Below are 20,052 nucleotides of genomic sequence, written 5' to 3'. Positions count from 1 at the left end.
AGCTGGCAGTCCTTGCTGTGTAAATTACACTCTTATTCCTTAAAATGGACTCCCCGGTGAACTGTTCCTTTCAATTTCTTTAGCCATACCTCACAACCCTCAGACCGCCCTTCCCCTATCTATTTAATCCAATCACCCTCTCACTGGATGTTATTTATTTGCTTATTTATTTATTTTCAAAGGATGTAACTGATTTTTATCAGAGGGTAGAAGTGCCTTTTCTTCCTGGTGAAACGGTGACTAACGACCTGCTATCGATTTGTTGGTTTGTCCATGATAGTGATGGCTGTGTGATAGAGAGGCCATCTTTATATTTAGAATTATGCTATAGATACCTTAGACATTTCCTGCTGTACAACACATGCAGAATAATAAATGATAATTGGTGTCACCTCTTGTATGATCAGTCAGAAACAGTCAGATAATTGTTGGGGATTTAGCTAGCAAATCCATTTATTTCAACTAATCAATAAATGCGCTGTTAAAAAGAATAGACCATAAAGATTAGGAAATTACAGAAAATTGGCTTCTGGTTGGTAAATTGTGTTCTTTTTTAATTAATTAATTATATATATTTTTTCTTTTTACAATTCCATATAATTAAAAGTTTTTATATTAGTTTTGAAGCCTGTTCTCGAGAGTCCAGCAGGCACGGTTGAGCTTCTGTTTATGTTAGCTGATCAATATTTATATGTGAATAAAAGCCTAAATTCAATTTGTTCATCATATAAAGCGATTGTGTCTCTTCAGAAAATTTAGACTAAACCGCTCAATTCGTATTACAATCTCTTTATGAACTTTTTGAAGCGTCAAAATGTTAGTTGTGTGGACTGTCAATGGAGTGACAGAAATTTCATTTTCATTAGTGTTTTGAACTTGAACAAAAATCTTATGAGTTTGGAACGACATGAGTAAATTATGAGTTTTTTCATTTTTGGGTTAACTAACCCTTTAACTTCCTAAATGTGCAACTCTCCCAGGCGTCAAAGAATTTATGATCATAAAATCATTCAATTTGAATGATTTTATGAATGAATACATATAGACAGACTTATGGAATTACTGAAGAAAGTTGTACATAATTTGCTCACTTGAAAGAGAATATCAGGTCTTTCAGAGGAACAGAATCTGTATGAAAGATCAGAGCAAACACTTTGTGTAATGTTGAGTAAAAAGAGTGTTAAATAATTGCACATATTTATGTTTTCTGTTCATCAGTTCATTTTCACAAAATGTTTCCACTTTAATGCAATGTCAAATGTAGTAACATTAAGTATATTTAATAAAAGGAAAGTAGATAAAAAGGTAGTTTTGGGCTTTTTTAATTATATTAATTCATGTTAAATTAATGTTCCTCACATTTCAATCATATAAAAAAATAAATAAATCAGCTTTCAGTAATATGTCATTTTACATTATTATAGATGCAGACTCACTGGTCAATTTTTCCCCTCCCTGTTTTTTAAATGTACTATATATCAATTTTATACAAATTTCATAGTGTAAACCTAAAATGTAGATTAATTTCAATATGGTATTGTTAGTACAATGATTGTGAAGGCAGCATATAACAAAAATGCAAACGTAAAAATCACACTCTCACAACATTATTTTTGGGGTGATATAGTATATTTCTTTTTGTTTACAAATAACATCTATCATTGCTTCAAATATTACATTAGCCATATCTTTTTCATAGCTGAAATAAATATATTGCACTTAAAAAAGGCATCAAAACAAAAATTGTCAGATGACTGACTCCTTATGAGTAGGATACATCTGACTTAAAAATACACACAAACAAAAAAGGAAAACATTTGCTAATATATTGCAACTACATAACTGTTTGTACAGTCTGTTCATAACAAATCAAAGGCTTGAAAATGGTGGGCACATGTTTTTATCCCCTTTACTCTGACATCACACTGAATCTGAATAAAACACCCTGAACCCTAAAATGCACAAACATTTCGACTCATTATTTGCATTGTGTGGCTCTGTTTGGATGGTTGTGTATTTATGCTCATCTGTCCTGATTTGGTCAAATTTGAAGGAAAAATAAAAGACAGTGCCATCATCATTAACTTCCTCACACACGCACACCAGTTCCTCTTCATCTGGCTATTATGGCTAGTGCTGTTTCTCCGTGATTTGGTTACAGGATGCTGATGAATTGTCGTCGATGTGACTGTACAAATAGGACCACTTCAGCCACAAATCACCCACTTTCCCTCATTCCCCTAGAGAAGACGAGCCTATTATTTAAAAATTAGCCCATTATTTACAGGTGTAGACTTCCTGCAAGCTGGCTGTCGGCAAGCAGCCTCGAGTGGCTATAGATCAGTTTTCTGAGTGTTCGCTCTTCTATTAGCCAGTTCCAAACCAGAAATATGTGCATTTTCCTCTGGATTTCTTGGTTGCGACACAGTGTCTGCTAATTCATATCAGTTGCAGTTCACCCTCATCTTAACAGATCTGTTCATTTACAGTTTTTCTTGCTGAGAACAGAATAGCAACTCAAATACGAAATACAATTAAATGCCTTAAAGAAGATACTTGTCTGACCAGAAAGATAAAACCAACCTGTCCAACATTTTTGAGTCCACATATATAATGTTTCCATCCAGTATTGCTGTTTTCAGAAAGCACAGCGCCCTCTAGTGTTGACAATTCGAACAGGAGGGCTGAAGTGGTTGGCAGATATCATATCATTAAGAGGTGATGGATCATGGGGAATGAGAAACAGCAGTTGTCCAGTGTAACATTCAGCGAGTTACGTTCTCCCTCATTTGGCTCTGAGCGGCGATAAAGGCGTGAGATGAATCGTTACAGGTAGCATAAACATGTCAGAAAGATCTCCGAGTCTCTTATCAGCGCTAAAAAGGCATCCTCAAAGTTATGAGAATCCGTGTCCGTTGGGCTCATTCGTTCACTTTTTCTCCAGCACAACTGCGAGAAGCAGCACGTCCGGGTCGTTAGGTAATGTCAATGTTATTTACATGTGGTTCTTCCGTTCGTGTAAGCGTGTGTTTTGCGTGTGTCTTCGCATGCCGGCAATAGGGAAATCTTATCAGGCTGAAGTGGCAGGAATCATACGAACGGGGTCATGACTGTGGAAGAATGGCGCAGTCCCTGGATGGCGGCGTAGGGCCCTTGCTGGAAATAGTGGTGGTAGCGTGGCATGTGGAAGGAAGGGAAGGTAGGCCCGCTGCCCTGCATGGAGCCGGCCAGGGCGGATGGGGTGAGAGGCATGCCCAGTCGACTGTAAGGGGGTAGAGAGCCCTGGATGGGGTGAGGAAGAGGACTGGCCAGGGACGCCGTGCTGGTTCCGATGGCAGACAGAGACTGAGGGTGCTGAAAGCCCGAGAAGCCAGATGTGGTCGTGACCCAAGAGCTGAGAGAGAGGTTGTCCGATGCAGTGAACGCCGAGCCTATGCAGGGAAAGAAATGAATGCATAATTTGTACCATAAAATGTGCAGATTTACAGCATAACATGAACAAATGTTAGTAATTTTTGCTGCAGTAAAAACCTGTTAATTAGTTAACTGATACTTTAAAAATAAAGGTTTTTGCAACAATGCTCCCAAAAAACATTAAGTGAACAGTTCCTAAAAGAACCAATTTTTTTTCTTAATGTGAAGAACATTTTAAAAATCTAAAGAAATTTTTTTTTCACTATAATGAACCTTTTGTGGAATGGAAAGATTCCATGAATGTGAAAGGTTCTTCATGGAACAATCAATGCCAATACAGAACCTTTGTTTTTAAAGAGTTAGTTCACCCAAAAATAAAATTTCTCTAAAATTCATGAATTACTCACCCTCATGTCATTCCAAACCCGTAAGACTTTTGTTCATCTTCAGAACACAAATTAAGATATTTTTGATGAAATCCAAGAGCTTTTTGTCCTTCCATTGACAGCCTAAGCAACTACCACTTTCAATCCCCAGAAAGGTAGTCAAGACATCATTAAAGTAATCCATGTATATTTTGTAAATAAAGTGGTAAATTATGCTTTTTTTTGCACAAACAAAGCACTCATATCGCTTCATAAAATTGAAGTTAAACCACTGGAGTCACATGGAGTACTTTAATGATGTCTTTACTACCTTTCTGAGTCTTGAACGTAGTTGCATAGGCTATCAATGGAGGGATCGAAGCTCTCAGATTTTATAAAAAATATCTTCATTTGTGTTCCAAAGATGAACGAAAGTCTTATGGGTTTGGAACGACATGAGGGTGAGTAATTGGTGGCAGAATTTTCATTTTTGGGTGAACTATCCCTTTAAGAATATACCATATATGTTGAAAAAAACTTAACTGTTTGAAACTGTGACATTATTCTGTTAAGTCTTATTTTTGATATCATTTAAGTATATTAGGGTGTTTTGTGTTACATTTTATATTATTTAGATAATGTTTAATGCATTATTTTAGTGTCATGTGCCATGTCAGGTGCTTTGTCTTTGTGTGTGTGTACCATCTATACGATGAACTTATCATCGTCTGTCTATTTTACCTGTATTATTCTAGTTGTTATCACTACATTTTAAGGTACAAAGCAGTAAATTGGTATACTAACATTATATCATTTGATGAAATATATGGTTATAAAATATACAAGCATCAATAACACATCCTGTAATACTGGAAACATCATCACCTTATTTTTACACTGAAATTCTGGCATCCACAGCTCAAGTAAATTTTAGCAGGATATATTTACAGTTTACTGTACAGGAGGATTTTCTTACTTCTACTGTGTGCCGAGTGTCCATCTTCACCCAGTGTCTCCTCATCACCAGCATAAGTCCGAATGGGCGACCGCGCGTAAGAGTGCTTGTGGATCAAGCTCTCAACACTTTCCCTACAGCAGAACCAAAAGACAACAGCCCAAAATATATCTCTATATTCACAACTGCTTACACAAAATCACGTGATGTGCATAAATAGCTTAAATATATTGCATTTTATTAGACTAAACCATTATTGTTCAAAGCATCACACACTCATTTAAAGGGATAGTTCATCCAAAAATTAACACAAATGAGCACATTTTAAATAAAGTTTAAACTCTTTTTGTTTATACAAAAAAGCCAATGGGGTCCAAAACAACATCGGACCCCACTGACTTTCATTGTATGTACAGAAGAAAGAAAGTCATACAGGTTTGGAACAACATGACCGTGAGTAAATGATGGCAGAATTTAAATTTTTAGGTGAACTAACACACTTCTGTGGCTGCAACAAACAAAGTGAGAAAATTAATAAATTTTATTTACTATTATAACGTTTTTAACCATTCATTATGATGTGAATATGCTAATTTGATGGTACGAATGACGCATCCAACTTGTCTCTCTGCAGGTTTTGCATTCACTGCATCAGTTCAAACTAGCTTGAACAACATGCACATAAAAATATGTTAACACACAGCAAGTGCGCAGAGAGAAGTGTGTCTGCTAGCCTTGCAGTAAGTGCATTAGCTCCTGTTAGATTAGACTCCTCAGACAGGCTGAGATGGTCTGCATCACAAGAGCCATGCGTCCACATTAGCCTCCCAATTAGGTTAGGAAAGTGCAATATCTGTCAGCAGCGCAATACAAATATGTGTGTTTTTATCTGCGATGCGCTCCCGAGGAGAGGGGCCTCGCAGCCCTACAACTTGGGTGGCTGTTTTCAATCAGTCACGGGGCCCAATTGAATTACGCTGTGTTTTAGTGCAGTGCCCGACTCCAGACTAATGCGATTTCTGCAGCTCCCTGAAGATCAATTGATCAGATCTAATTCACAGCCCTTCCAAAGAGAAGAAGAAATAGAGAGACGGAGAAAGAGAGAGAGAGAAAGAGAGCAGGATGCATTTTTGTGTGGTATTTTTGGCAGTCATTGACTTTCGCTTGTTCTTTCCTTGGGGTCTGAAATGGAACTTGCTGGCAAATGTTTAACTGGAATGCTAATTTGAGAGCGCATTGCCAAAATCGGTCATTTCCAGCATTTCTAGCTTTATCAAATTATTTTTGGGTCATTCAATTGCTTTGCTCGTGAATCTTGGGTCAGAAAAGTCAGTGATACTGACAATTTTTCTTGTGCATATTGACTTATTTAAAATGTATGATATTTAGAGACCATATAACACATTTACTAGTGGGCAAAAATTGCTTTATTCATAAATGTATATAAAAGAAATACATTTAAAATAAAAAGTGGCAACCTACAACAATTACTTTTAGATGCTAGTTCCATCTGATCAAAACCTTATATTTATTTTTGTTGGTATAATTAGAGAGCACATTGCCAAAATTTGTCATTTCCAGCATTTCTACACTCTAAAAAATGCTGGGTTAAAAACAACCCAAGTTGGGTTGAAAATCAACAAACCCAGAGATTGGGTTGTTTTAATACAGCGGTTGGGTTAAATGTTTGCCCAACCTGCTGGAAAGTTTTATTTAACTCAACTATTGTTTAAAAATTACTGTATTTCTTGCTTAAAATGAACCTAAAGTATGTTGGAAATGAACATTTATTAATATGTTTAATAAATAAACATTTATTAACAGGTTTAATGAACAATAATTAAACAATAAACATTTTTTAAATTGATTATTAATAAATGTTCACCTTTTGATTATTATTGTTGCCTCTAGTAATTATGTGTCTGATTTTTAATTTCCAACCTATTTTGGGTTGATTTCAAGCCATCCATAAAGTCAATTTTAAAAAATAGTTGAGTTAAATAAAACTGCACAGTACGTTAGGCAAACATTTAACCCAAACGCTGGGTTTGTCCATTTTCAACCCATGTTTTAGAGTGTAGTTTTATAAAATTATTTTTGGGTCATTCAATTGTTTTTGTTGTTGTTAATATTTATTTAATTAAAATATATTGTATGTAGAAAAAAGTGCATTATTATTAAATAAATAAATAAACAGCCTATAATATAAAAACATGCTAACCTGTGAATGTTACCTTCAGATGCTCTTTCTACCTGATCTAAATTTCATTTTGATTCAATTGATGTTAAACAATATTTTTCACTTAAAAATAAAATGTATTGTTTTATTAATTAATTTATTAATTTTACCACATGAACCATTCTTTTAATAACTTTTTTAAAGCTTATTTTCTCTTCCTTTCATTGAACCAACCCACCCACACACATCTAGGTCTAATGAGCCTCTAATGAAAAGCCACTTGTGCACTTGTTAATGAGTTTTGCTGAACGTTCCCCCACCACACACACGCTTCACTCCCCAGAGCAGCTGCTCCTCCCTCTGCAATCACTCACTGCTCTGAACACATGTCAGAAATCAACACGACTAGCAGCAGAATTCCTCATACCTCTCGATATCCGTGAGTCTGGAGGAGTCTCTGAAGCCTTTGGCAAAAGGGTTGCTGTCAATCTTCAATTTGGTTATCTGTAGTGAAAATAGGAAACAACTAAATTAATCCAGAAGATCTTTTCCTCTCCCACATGTTGCCATAAGCATTAAATAAAACATAAGTCCGGATGGAATGACTGATGTCTTCCAGTAAATTGTTCTGCTAAAAGTGAATCAATATTAAACCGTTGGCAAAATATTAGTACTACTATAGTTTGCAGCAGAATAAAAGTAGTCAATGGGGGAAATATATAAAAACATACATCTAAGCATTCTTGCATAAATATAATTTCCAGGTGCCTTACAAAGGAAACTGGTTGATTTGTACTCACCAGCTGGTTCTGGTAAGCAGTGACTGCAGTGAAAACTGTCTCAGTGAAGACAAATGTACGAAACTCCTCAGACTTTAGGTTAAGAAGTGACGCTGTGTGATCTTTCTTCTTGATGATATGAACTCGGGGTTGGTACTTGTGCATGGAGTTTAGGATGATCTGTTAAAGGAATATGAGAAAGAATTGTGATTTGCTATATACATATATTTCCCTGACTGCATATTATATAATAGAGCATATTTCAATAAAAGCCCAAGAACAGTTTAATAAGAATTGTGCAAGAACTGTGTGTTGACATATTGCATAATTTATAAGGTAAAGAAATGTGTCTAATCAGAGTTTGTGATATAAATAAATATAAAAAACAATATATTTAAAATCATCCTTCCAAAACCCTTGGAGTTAATTAATTATACATTATAAATAGTATTTTTATATTAAATATTTATTATTATTATTATGCATATTAAACCATTAAACATTATTATATTTTTACAAAAAACACTATTATGCTTCATCAGCCCAATATAAGCTGTGTTGTATATCAAAATTGTATACTGTATATAGGCTTATTGAAAATCAAATAGGTTTGACTGACAAATCTGTACATCATATATTGAGACAAATGAGAGAACTGGATTTCACAGGCAAAATATCTTCTGTGTAAAGCCACTTTATATTTAAGCACTATTTTTACTTATTTCATTATATAGGCTACACAGAATAAAACGTAAAGCAGCAAGTACACACTGATTATTTAAAGATTTTCGACTTACATGTCCGTGTTGGTCCAGTTCGTTGTTTGTAAGCTTCACTTTTTCGAAGGAAACCATCTGTTTCAATAGCTGTTCTCCTGTAAACGGCGAATCTGGATGCACGTACAACCTGTAAAATAAAAAGAGAACAAAATCGTTTTTTTTTATTCATGCTGTAGATCGCATTTTCATATATGTGCATTATTAGATTTTCTTTTCTTTTTTTTTTTCAAATTTAGCCTACCTTTTATTCCAATATTTAGCCTACATTTCACAAAAAATAAACGCTTTTTACGTAAAAACTGAAAATAATAGAGCGTGTGTTAGAATTATCCATAAACATTTTAAGCGAATTACCGCATACACATAAAATCATCTGTTTCGTAATGATTTATTCACTTTTCAGTTGCAGCGGCCGTTCACAATATAATAATTATAAAGCAACTAATATTAAAATTAATTTAAAAAACAGCGAAACAACGCACGTAGGCTAATATGAAAAGCTTCCTACCTGGCAGGTAAAGGTGGATCTGCCTTCCCCGCCACAAGCCATGAGGATCTGTGGTAGGCGTATCGATATCTTTTATTGTCCACTGGAACGATGTCCATTAGCACGATATATTTGGCATCAGGATCAACTCCGGAAAATGACACGCGAATTGTCGGAAACATTCGTCTGTTGAAGCAAAAGTGAGTGGCATTAGCGTGAGTAAACATGTTTTTTTAAAAGAATAAAATGGTTCAATGTGAAAAATAAATGAAAAATAAATAAATAAATAAATAAACGAGCTGAAGTAAACCTGACAACAGAAATATGACTAACGTTACCCTTTAAAAATAATAGCCTATCCTAAAAAGCGAATAAATAACAGTTCATCTCATAGGCTAAATTCGTTGGCTGGTTTAAAACTAACATCAGTTTTTTTACCTTCCAGATTTTGTGATAATCATTTCCGTGCCGAGCTCGTGGAATTTGTCCCACAGTTCTTTAGTCTCGAGGCTGCAGGAGATCTTGGCCATCTCCTCGCTGGGCACGCCGGGGGTCGTCGGAATGAGCGGCTCGGTACATAACGGAGCTCCGCCGCTGCCGCTGCCGCTGAAGTCGCCGTGGGTTTCCAGCGAAGGCAGATCGCCGAGGTTTGGGTGGCACGACGACTTTTCCACGAATTGTTCTAGAATTAAAATATATGTGTGCAAAAAAATGTAATGCAATTGGTGTTACAAAATATATTAAAGCCTGGGAGCCAGATGTTTGTTTCTAATAAAATATCAAATAATCATATACAGGAACAGCATAATAACGTTTACATGATTTGCTTTAACACTGTAACGTTATAGAATATACGATATGAAATGTAAAAATAATAGGCTATAGCATGTAAAAACAATTTGCATTGCTATTCTTTATAAAACAACAAAATCAAACAATTCATAATGACCCGAAAATAAATATATTTTTTAGAATATTTTTTATTGCTTATATATTTATTCATGGAAGTATTTTTATTTATTTATTTATTTACATTAATGATTTATTAGTGGTCTAAAATTAAAAGAAATACACCAATACACCACTATTCATGTTTTTAAATCTTATATTTACGGATAGACTAATTAAGATTTCGTTATTATTTTGATTGTAATGTGTAAATGTAAAACAAACAGGTATACGCGTACGATATGGTTTGTTATCTATGAAATTAAATCTATTGATTTGATTTGACAGGAAAGTGTACAAAATATTTACAAAACAACACAAATTGGTCAAATACAAAACTCGAGATTTTTCTTTTATAGGCCTATCTAAGTTATATTTTAAAAAGCTTAACGGAATTCCTCCTCATATTGACAGGTCACCAATTTACCCTATTTCCTCAGAATATTTCGGCTACAATTTTGCGACCGCACTACAATGTGCCTGTGTAAATATTTATGTAGCCTAATTTATTTCTGTAATTATTTATACGACCGACGATTTACATTGTCTTTAAATAAATAATGCTCTAGTTTGACATTGATGATGTTACCTTACGCCTCACGTTCAAAACAAAACACGTAACGTTAACGGTCGCCATCAAAACTTTCAACCGTAAAAGAGTCAGATCTTACCCAGCGGTTTGATGGTGTTTTCCTCCGACTCCTTGTCCTTCGATTTCCCACTTGACATGAGAGCGGCTATGGAGAAAGCATTCGCCCTAGAAGAGAGCTGTGGTTTGGGGGAAGAGGTGTACTCCATGGTGCGGGTGCTCAAAACTATTCTCAACAGCTCAAATGTCCAGAGTAAGCCCCGAAATTACTTTAAATTGCAAGCTGATATTTTAGTCAGGATTAAGAAGATTGCAGCAGGCTGTTACTTCCAAAGCGGCTGGGACATTGTGTGTCGTGTCCTTCTAGTTCTCTTGCACAAGCAAGGTTTTCATTGTAAGTGTTGGGACACTTGCAAGGCTCCTTAATTTCACTAGCCCCTCCGTCGTACACAGCCACGACCAATCGTTGTGTTGCTTCTAGTTCATTGGCTCTTCAACACTCTCCATTGTTTATTTACAAATCCTACTATGGTGAAGACTTGGTTCATGAATATTAATTTATTCGCGTGGCGTATGTCTTTCTGATTTGCTGAATGAGTGACGTTAGTGAGAGGGCGTCGGTGAGCTGGCGAATCATAACGAATACTTTTAATATGTAGGCGTGGCTTGTGAATGTTTATTAACATTTTGTGACTGGACGCCTCAAGGTTAACATGGAACGTCAGAATGATGTTATTCATATTCATAAGTTGATTTCAATGAAAGCATCTGACTGAGAGAGCCGTCAAAATGCTAAATAAACTTCATCACAGTTTACACGTCACATCTGTCTACACAAAATGGCTGGTTATGTAGCTTCCATCATGCAGGAAAACCTAAATGTCCACATCTTGTGAGGGAATTTACAGACCTTCTTATTAAGAAGAGAAATGTTTTATCACTATAAATTTATTTATTTTAAATTTTTTAAATACATTAATATAATTATTTTCTGTTAAAGTAAAAAAAAAAAATACTACAAGAATTGGAAATTCTTCAATTATACTGCTATTAATTGATAAATTAATTTGACCAGAAAACAGTAAAACAAGAGTAAAAATAGTATTATCCCATATTATTATTATTATATTTTCTGTTTTTTTTTTTTTTTTTTTTTTTTTTTTTTGTAGATTCGGTAACATCTGATTAGTAACACTTACGTTTCTCTTTTATTTTTTTTTTTTTCTGCGTTATCCTTTTGAACTTCTGATAAGAACAAATCCTGTCTAGACGCCACCTCAAGCCACTGCTCTCCCTTGATGCCAAAATTGAGACACAGGCCCTTTGTCAAGTCAAACACTTAGTAAGCTTATGCCGATCAAGCTCGGTGAAATCATTGCTGCAGATTTAAACCAACACGTTTCCCTCAAATAAAGCTGTCTGTGTTCAACTGGTCAGATCAGTTGATGAGACTCTTTGCACTCTTACATTCTTATTTTAAAGATTCATGTCGAATTTGATTTCCATAGGCTATATATTAATATCACAATATCTGTTTTTGATTATTCCCTGTTAATTCACCATTGATCTGTGCTTTTGTAGTGTGCAGTTATATTAATATATATCCAAAAAGCGCTGACTCTTGTGTTTTTCACCTCATCCTCAATGTCACTCTCTCTGGAGAGACGCGAGAGCCCCAGATCTACAGCGTTTAAACCCATTAAGGCGACACTCAAATGCAAATCCAATGCTGCAGATATATTATAAGGGACCTTGGCTGGAAAAATTAGATTACTCTGCAATTGCCAGCGGATAATGTGCTAAAAGCTTTCCCACTTAGCGTAACTTCTTACTGAATATTATTCACACTTTCGGGGCCGATGTGCCAGCCGGCCAAAGGCGACTTTTAACGATACAGCAAACCCCCGAAACGTGCCCGTCAGGTGCAGTGTTGCCATGTCCGCATATTATAAGCGACTTTGGCCTTGCGCAGTCACAGCTTTGCTGGCGCTTGGCAGAATGTGAACAGTTACCAAATATCTCCATCTGCTGTTGAAACAGCAATATATTATGCAATTATAGTTTAATTCTTAAATTCCTATCTATCTATCTATCTATCTAATCATCTTTTTGTGTGTTTAGATGATATAATTATTGAAATAAAATATTGTTTTGTAATTTACAATGTAGCATTGTTTAATTTATGTTTTATGCATCTTTGTATGATTTATGTTTTATGATGATGCAAATCTCTTTTTATGGCTTTGTTTTATTGAAACACTTTGTTTTTTTTCTTGCGAGATCTGGCAACACTGTTTAAGTATGTAGTATTTCATACGGGCAAAAATAGTAGGAACCTAACAAACACTCACCTGACGGATACATTTCGAGGGTTGCTGACTGTATCAAGTATCATCTACATTCAGCAAACGACTGTTTTATTCATTTCTGTACATCAGACGGGGATAATTAAACGGTGGTGAGCCACAATTTACAATTACTTTGGAATAAGCCTATAACTAATGTGCTGCCCGCGTAAACAATGTTGTTATGAATATTTTGATATTTAGGCTATTATTATCCAAGCTAAATGGAGTTCATAGGTGCATTAATTCCATCACATTTAGCCTTTATGTCATGTATAGGCCAAATCATATTGGCCCAAGAAACTTTAACAAACACTGCCATTTGTTTTGTGTGGTGTTATGTTTCCCAGCCCAGTTTCACAGACAAGGCTTAAGCCTAGTCCCGGACTAAAATGCTTGTTTGAGCTGTATTAACTGAATGCAACTGGTGTGCATCTTGTGACAAAACAATGGAAATGATATATTTTGTCATATTTTAAGATATGTCAGTGCCATTGTTTTGTCACAAGATGCACACCAGTAATGTTTTTTCCCGTAAGGGACGAGTATACTTAAGCTGCCTTCACGTGCTCTCGGAATTATCGTAAATACGAGTTTCCTTGATAAGAATTGCACATGAACGCCCTCTCATTTCGAAACCTGAATGCAATGAGCTCGTAATCTCGACTTCAGAAGTGGGAATTATCAAATTTCCGATAACACGTGAAGGCAGTATTAAGGCCCGGTTTCACAGACAGGGCATAGCCTAAACCAGGATTAGCCCTTGTTCAGTTAGGGCATTTAAGTAGCTTTTATAAACGTACACTAGAAAAAAATATATATATTACTGGTGTGCATCTTGAGACAAAACAATGGCACTGACATATTTTAAGATATGTCAATACAAGTTGCTTTCAGTTAAAACAGCTCAAACATTCATTTAGTCTATAGCTTAAAGGGTTAGTTCACCCAAAAATGAAAATTATGTCATTTATTACGCACCCTCATGTCTTTCTACACCCGTAAGACCTTCGTTCATCTTCAGAACACAAATTAAGATATTTTTGATGAAATCTGATGGCGCAGTGAGGCCTCTATTGCCTCTATGTCAATGAACCTCTCAAGATCCTGAAAGGTACTAAAGACATATTTAAATATATATTTAAAACAGTTCATGTGAGTTCAGTGGTTCGGATCGTGTAAACGAAGCCTCGTTTACTGAAATCACGTGACTTTGGCACTCTGAACCACTGATTCGAAAACAAAAGATTCGTAAAGCTTCGAAGCTTCATGAAGCAGTTTTTTTTTTTTTTTTTTGTGCACAAAAAATATTCTCGTCACTTTATAAAATTAAGGTAGAACCACCTTAAAGGATCTTGAGAGGTTCATTGACATTGCTTGAAATGAAGGCCTCGCTGAGCCATCAGATTTCATCAAGAATATCTTTTTTATTTGTATTCCGAAGATGAATGAAGGTCTCACGGGTGTAGAACTACATGAGGGTGAGTAATTAATGACATTATTTTCATTTTTGGGTGAACTAACCCTTTAGGCCTTGTCTGTGAAACTGGAGGTTTATGTCTTAATTTGACTAAGGCCTGTATCAGTGCTCTTCAATGTAATGTGTTTTGAATGAAAAAACTGAAAATAGTATTAATATTAGTATTCTTATATGCAGCTGACTCATTCTGATTTGTAAAATATTGTTAGTAATATTTTTAATTTCCAGATACAGTATTGTTGGGGCAGTTGTTAAATCACTTGACTTTTTGTGCTGTCAGATTATTTTAGATTTGGTGTTCATTTTGTTGGTGTTTAGAGACAGTATTGCTTTATCTTCAAAAAAACAAAAAAAAACATAGGCATCAACAAAATATTTTGTTTAGATTTATGCATAAGCACATTGTCTTTATTTTATAATTATCCCATGAAGTGTGAATTATATTATCGGCATTAAAATTCCTGTTAGGCCTATATTAAGTGGATTAATTATATTGTGGATTAATCCAGAGGCGTGAAATACAACAATCATCCTTCATTCAGAGGCCTCAACAGGAAAAGTAAAACATTCGGTCAGCTGTACTAAGTTGCCATGGTTAGTAATGACCTTAAAATTCTAGGGCAGCGAAATAAGTCCTGTTGCATCAGGCTAGTTCTAAGAAAAGTAGAGAAGCTTTTCCAGTTTTCCCCTTCACTTCCAAGTGAAGGCATGCCCTTCCCAAGCTAGCCCGGGCTGACAGGCATGCATTGGCTGAGCCAGTGCCTCCGTTCATATGACTAATTAGACAAGCTTCACGCTGCGCTGTTCTTTTTGATGCTGAGCCCTGGTGCTAATTGCCACGTCCGTCTTGGGGCACATAGAGGTTAAGTTCAAATGCAGCGCCGGCTCACTGCACTCCTCCACCCCACCGTCTAAACGGCCCCTTCCCTCTACCCTTTTTTTGCCCTGACCTGGGCCTGGACCTGGACCGGAGCCTGTTGGGGACAGGCTTGGGATCAGGCGGTGTGTGTGCAGGGAGCACGGACTGTCGAGGATAAGTGTTCGGAGGAGAGGGAGGTGTAATGCGGAGAGGGTGTTAGACGTATCTCAGATTAGGCTCATTAAGGACTGAAAACGAATGAGGTGTCTTTGCTCAAGCAGGGATAAATCAACCCAGGAAGTTTGAGTCTGACCTCTCGCCTTCTCATCACCTCAGACCCCTCTGTACTTCCAGCTTGTATCAGGGCCCATCAGAGGGGGAAGGCAGCTCCAAGTAAGAGTGAAAATGGCTTAAAGTCATTAGTCTTGTGTGAGTGAGTGAGAACTTGTCAGAGTGCTGCTCATAGTTTGGTTAACGCTGGGTGCAATGTTGCAGTGTGCCAATAATACTGATGGATGTGGCTTCGACTTCTTGAGGGTGACCTTTAACACTAATTTGTCTTCAGTTTACACCACTCTTACTTTCTGCTGTGGTCAACGTTGTAGTTTTGAGTTACAGTTATTTAAATAATTTATTAGAGGATAACACTAATGTCCCAAATATTTTTGATTTAGATATTTGGATTTTATTTGGATTTAATTTTCTAAAACATCATTCTTCTTTCACAGTTACCATAATATAGTGGTTCTCAAACTATTGTCTACAGACAGTGATTGGCAAGGTGATTGGCTGATTTATATAAAAAATATGTTTAAATTAAAATTAATCAATAATAATAAACGTATTTTGTATGTAATATATGTATGTAATATTTAGTTTTTCCATTTTTAATTTTATTTTTACACAGAAAATATATAATTAAATAATTAAATAATTGATCAAAAGTGATAGTAAATACTTTTATAATTTTACAAAAGGTTTCTATTTCTATTTCAAGAGCTGTTCTTTTGAACTTTCTATCAAAGAATCCTGAAAAAATATATATCACTGTTTGCACAAATTTATTAAAAGGATAGTTCACACAAAAATGAATATTATCCCATGATTTACTCACTCTCAAGCCATCATAGGTGTATAAGACTTTCTTCTTTCAGACAAACACAATCGGAGTTATATTTAAAAATATCCTGACTCTTTCAAGCTTTATAATTGTAGTGAATAGCACAATTTTGAAGCACAAAAAAGTGCATCCATCCACCATAAAAGTAATCCATATGGCTCCAGGGGGTTTATAAAGGCCTTCTGAAGCAAAGCAATGGGTTTTTATAAGGAAATAACCATATTTAAAACTTTATAAACTGTAATAACTAGCTTCCGGCAATTGGCTGTACGCATGGAGTTACGGCGGAGTTTACTTTTATAATGGATGGATGAACTTCTTTGGGCTTCAAAATCGTGAGAATCACTGCCATACAAATCTAAAGGGTTATTCAACAAAAAATTAAAATTCTTTCATTAATTTCTCATGTCGTTCCAAACCCATAATACTTTAGTTCATCTTTGAAACACAAATGATGATATTTTAATTGTATTTGAGAGATTTCTGTCCCTCCACTGACAGTCCATGTAACTACCACTTGTTGTTGCTTCAAAAAGTTCATAAAGAGATCATAAAACTAATCCATATGAATTGAGTGGTTGAGTCCAAATTTTCTGAAGAAACACAATCACTTTATAAGATGGACAGATTTAATTTAAAACATTGATCAACTCACAAATCAGACATGGTAAACAAGCTCAAGCATGTTCGTTTGACGTGTGAACCAATCAGGTTCATTCTCGTGTTACGCAGCACATTTGAGCTTCCTCAAGAGGTTTGTTCTCTTGCGTCGTTTCGGTTGACCTTGTGTTTATGTTCGCTGATCAATGTTTATATGTGAATAAAAGCCTAAATTAAAATTGTTCATCATATAAAACAATCTTCAGAAAATTTGTTGACTAAATCACTGTTCATATGGATTAGTTTTACCATCTCTTTATGAACGTTTTGAAGCGTCAATGTTGTAGTTGTGTAGACTATCAATAGAGGGACCGAAATCTCTCAAATTTCATTAAAATATCTTCATTTGTGTTCTGAAGATGAACAAAAGTCTTACGGGTTTGGAACGACATGAGGGAGAGTAAATAATGACAGAATTTTCACTTTTGGGTGAACTAACCCTTTAACTACTATAGTAATCATGCCTGAATGAACCATCCTATATCTGCCCACGTCAGTGTCCTTCCAGAGAGTGTTTGTTCGATGTGGGTGAGTGTGTGATAAAAGCGTTGGCATGGGCAGCCCAGTCTCTCCATGGTCACACCGGTCAGCATGTGCTCCCCACAACCTTCAAAGGTCCCCATCGGAGATGTGATTGAATCTCTCTCGCTGCCTCTGTCTTTCAGCTCTCTTTATCTCTTTTCCTCCCTCTCTCACATTGGCAATAGGAAGCTGCAGGAAAAAGGCGACAGCGTCTGTCCTTCCCCTCCCCTTCGCTCATTTTCTCTGAGATGCTCTCCTGTCCGTACATGACTATCGGACATTCTCCTGGTCAAACAAGTGTAAAGTCTTTAAATGGGAATGTTTGACTTTGCCACAGCCATGAATAATAGAGAAGCCTGGTGGTTAAAAACTGTACTAATGTGGTTTAACACACTTGCGAAGGAAGAATATGAGCAGCCCATCCCACGGGAGAAAGGGTGTGACAGAGAACGGTGGGGAGAGAGGATGTCTGTGACGGTGAAAGCCTTTTTGCAGCATCACACCGATGTCGTTGGGGTTTTAGCGGCGAGCGTGCGGTGATAAAAGCCACAAAGAGTAGCAGGTCTCCAGTAATACAACACTGCAAACTGCAGAGGGACCGGAGCCTACGAACATCTCTTTAAGGAGCACTTTAATTGTGCTTCTACTCGACCACTTCTATCCCATCCCCCTTGTGTCTCTCCAGCGGTGATCACATTTCCAAAAAGGACTGAAGTGGTAATCGTACTTGACGCTCTGAACTGTGGGCGTTGACTTAGTGTCCTTTCTTTACTTTGACCTTTGCTTCTGATCTTCTCTCTTAACTTCCACAGATTTTCACTAGCACACACCAAAGAACCTTTTACCACTGCTAACTGGAGTGTGCAAACTGTATTTAAAGGGTTAGTTTACTTAAAAATGTCATTATTTTTATTCTTTCAAACTGTTTGAATTTTTTATTTTTTTTCCGTGGAACACAAAAGAAATAATATTGAAAAATGTTTTAAATGTGCTATATTCCCAGTGTTATGAGTTTTTGAAATGCATGAACAGGCCAAAGTCTTTATTTACTAAAAATCTTTCCGCCAACCATAGTTCTGAAATCTCATTTGCATATTCCAATATGCCACATGAATTTTTGATATTTGATGTGAATGATGCTGAACACCATTGGTTCTTACATATCACCAGTGTTTTTGGTTGAAGTTTTTCATCTAATATTTATATTTTATTTTATTTCATGTTTATTTCAAATAACAAAAATGCCAGTTAATGCTAGTTAATGATATATAATTTTTTTTTTTCAATTACAACCAAAGTTTTAATATGCAAATGAGGCCCTGTCCACACGAACACGGGTATTTTCAAAACCGCAGCTCTTTTTATGTGGTTTGGCCGTTTGTGCAAACACAGTATCTGGTCACCGAAACCGAACAAATCACAGAAGCTGAGTTCTGCATTGTAACGACATGAATTAAAATACAGAACATATTAGAGGCAGAATTAGTCTAAACATTATTTTTCTCAACTGTGCCCTCAATATAACACATTCTGAAGATGGAGGGCAAAGAGGAGTATTTGTGGGGAGCATGTAAACAGGGGCCATGGTGCTAATATTCAGCCCAGCTCAGGCCAAGGCGCTGCATGTGCAAAGAGCTTCTGTTAGTATTTCTGCCTTTAACCTTTGCTCTGTTTAAACACTCCTGCTGCGTCTCTCCTGGGCCTTTCCCTCCTATCCCTCACAGCCCTCTGCTGTGGTTCAGGAACTGTCTCCAGGTTGCACTGCTTCAGGACTCTAGATTATACATTGTTACGAAAAATATATATATTTCAAATATATGCTGTATTTTGAACTTTCTATTCATCAAAGAATCCTGAAAAAAAAAAAAATCATGATTTCCTCAAAAACAAAATACAATTAAACATCATGTTCACTATTAACATTGTTGATGATAAAAGGGAAATGTTTCTTGAGCACTAAATCATTATATTGTCACTTTAGATGTGAAGGTATGTGATTAGTAATTAGCCTTATAGGGGCCGTTTACACGACACCATTTTATGGTAACCTGAAAATGCAAGCTTTTGAAATCAGGTTTCAAATTGAAAGTTTTTGAAAACAATACCGTTATTGTCTCCATGTCAACAACAAAAACTTGAATTTGTGAAAATGGTGACGTCATGCACATGCATATTACCTGTTCAGTATGTAAGTGCATAGTGTATCTTTAAAAAGTGACATCAACAACTACTGGCCTGGCAGCATAATACAGTGTTTTCAGTCGTTTTTGTTGATCCATGTGAACGGGGACTGTTTTGACAATGTTGACAAACTTTTACATTTTTAGTACATCGTTGTCGTGTAAACGTACCATTAAAAGGTTAGTTCACCCAAAAATGAAAATTATGTCATTAATTATTCACCCTCATGTTGTTCCACACCCGTAAGACCTTCGTTCATCTTCGGAACACAATTTAAGATATTTTTGATGAAATCCGAGGGGGAATATGACTCGTCCATAGACCGCGATTTAACGACCACTTTCAAGGTCCAGAAAGGTAGTAAAGACATCGTTAAAATAGCCCATGTGA

General features: G+C 36.0%; 1 protein-coding gene and 1 long non-coding RNA gene across 3 annotated transcripts in view; one reads left to right on the top strand and one right to left on the bottom strand.

Moving 5' to 3' along the window:
• Positions 1–1,610: 1,610 nt before the first annotated feature.
• tbx20 (T-box transcription factor 20) lies at positions 1,611–11,202 on the bottom strand. Of its 2 annotated transcripts, none has more exons than XM_048153969.1 (8): positions 10,578–11,202; positions 9,397–9,640; positions 8,980–9,144; positions 8,490–8,598; positions 7,714–7,872; positions 7,341–7,417; positions 4,756–4,871; positions 1,611–3,431 (listed from the first exon to the last, which is right to left on the bottom strand). In XM_048153969.1, exons 1-8 carry the CDS (start codon positions 10,702–10,704, stop codon positions 3,091–3,093), a joined length of 1,338 nt encoding a protein of 445 aa, XP_048009926.1. In that variant the 5' UTR covers positions 10,705–11,202; the 3' UTR covers positions 1,611–3,090. The 2 variants fall into 2 exon arrangements, with proteins under 2 accessions (XP_048009926.1, XP_048009927.1); XM_048153970.1 differs by having other exon boundaries at positions 4,756–4,868.
• A 474-nt stretch (positions 11,203–11,676) lies between these two features.
• Positions 11,677–20,052, top strand: part of LOC125244215 — a 48,486-nt gene continuing 40,110 nt past the window's right edge. Inside the window, exon 1 of the long non-coding RNA XR_007179253.1 lies at positions 11,677–12,953. This is a non-coding gene — a long non-coding RNA (uncharacterized LOC125244215). The remainder of the gene's footprint in view (positions 12,954–20,052) is intronic.

The sequence above is a fragment of the Megalobrama amblycephala genome, linkage group LG13 (assembly GCF_018812025.1).
Source record: "Megalobrama amblycephala isolate DHTTF-2021 linkage group LG13, ASM1881202v1, whole genome shotgun sequence".
In the NCBI taxonomy this organism is placed as follows: Eukaryota; Metazoa; Chordata; class Actinopteri; order Cypriniformes; family Xenocyprididae; genus Megalobrama; species Megalobrama amblycephala.
This window is presented reverse-complemented; position numbering and strand designations above follow the sequence as displayed.

What these genes read in the sequence shown, in the direction of transcription:
- tbx20 (XM_048153969.1), bottom strand. Translation starts at nt 10,704, where the DNA reads ATGGAGTACACCTCTTCCCCCAAACCACAGCTCTCTTCTAGGGCGAAT. An exon ending in ATTATCACAAAATCTGGAAG is followed by an intron (nt 9,145 to 9,396) that starts GTAAAAAAACTG and finishes TTGCTTCAACAG; the next exon opens with ACGAATGTTTCCGACAATTC. An exon ending in ACACTCGGCACACAGTAGAA is followed by an intron (nt 3,432 to 4,755) that starts GTAAGAAAATCC and finishes TTCCCTGCATAG; the next exon opens with GCTCGGCGTTCACTGCATCG.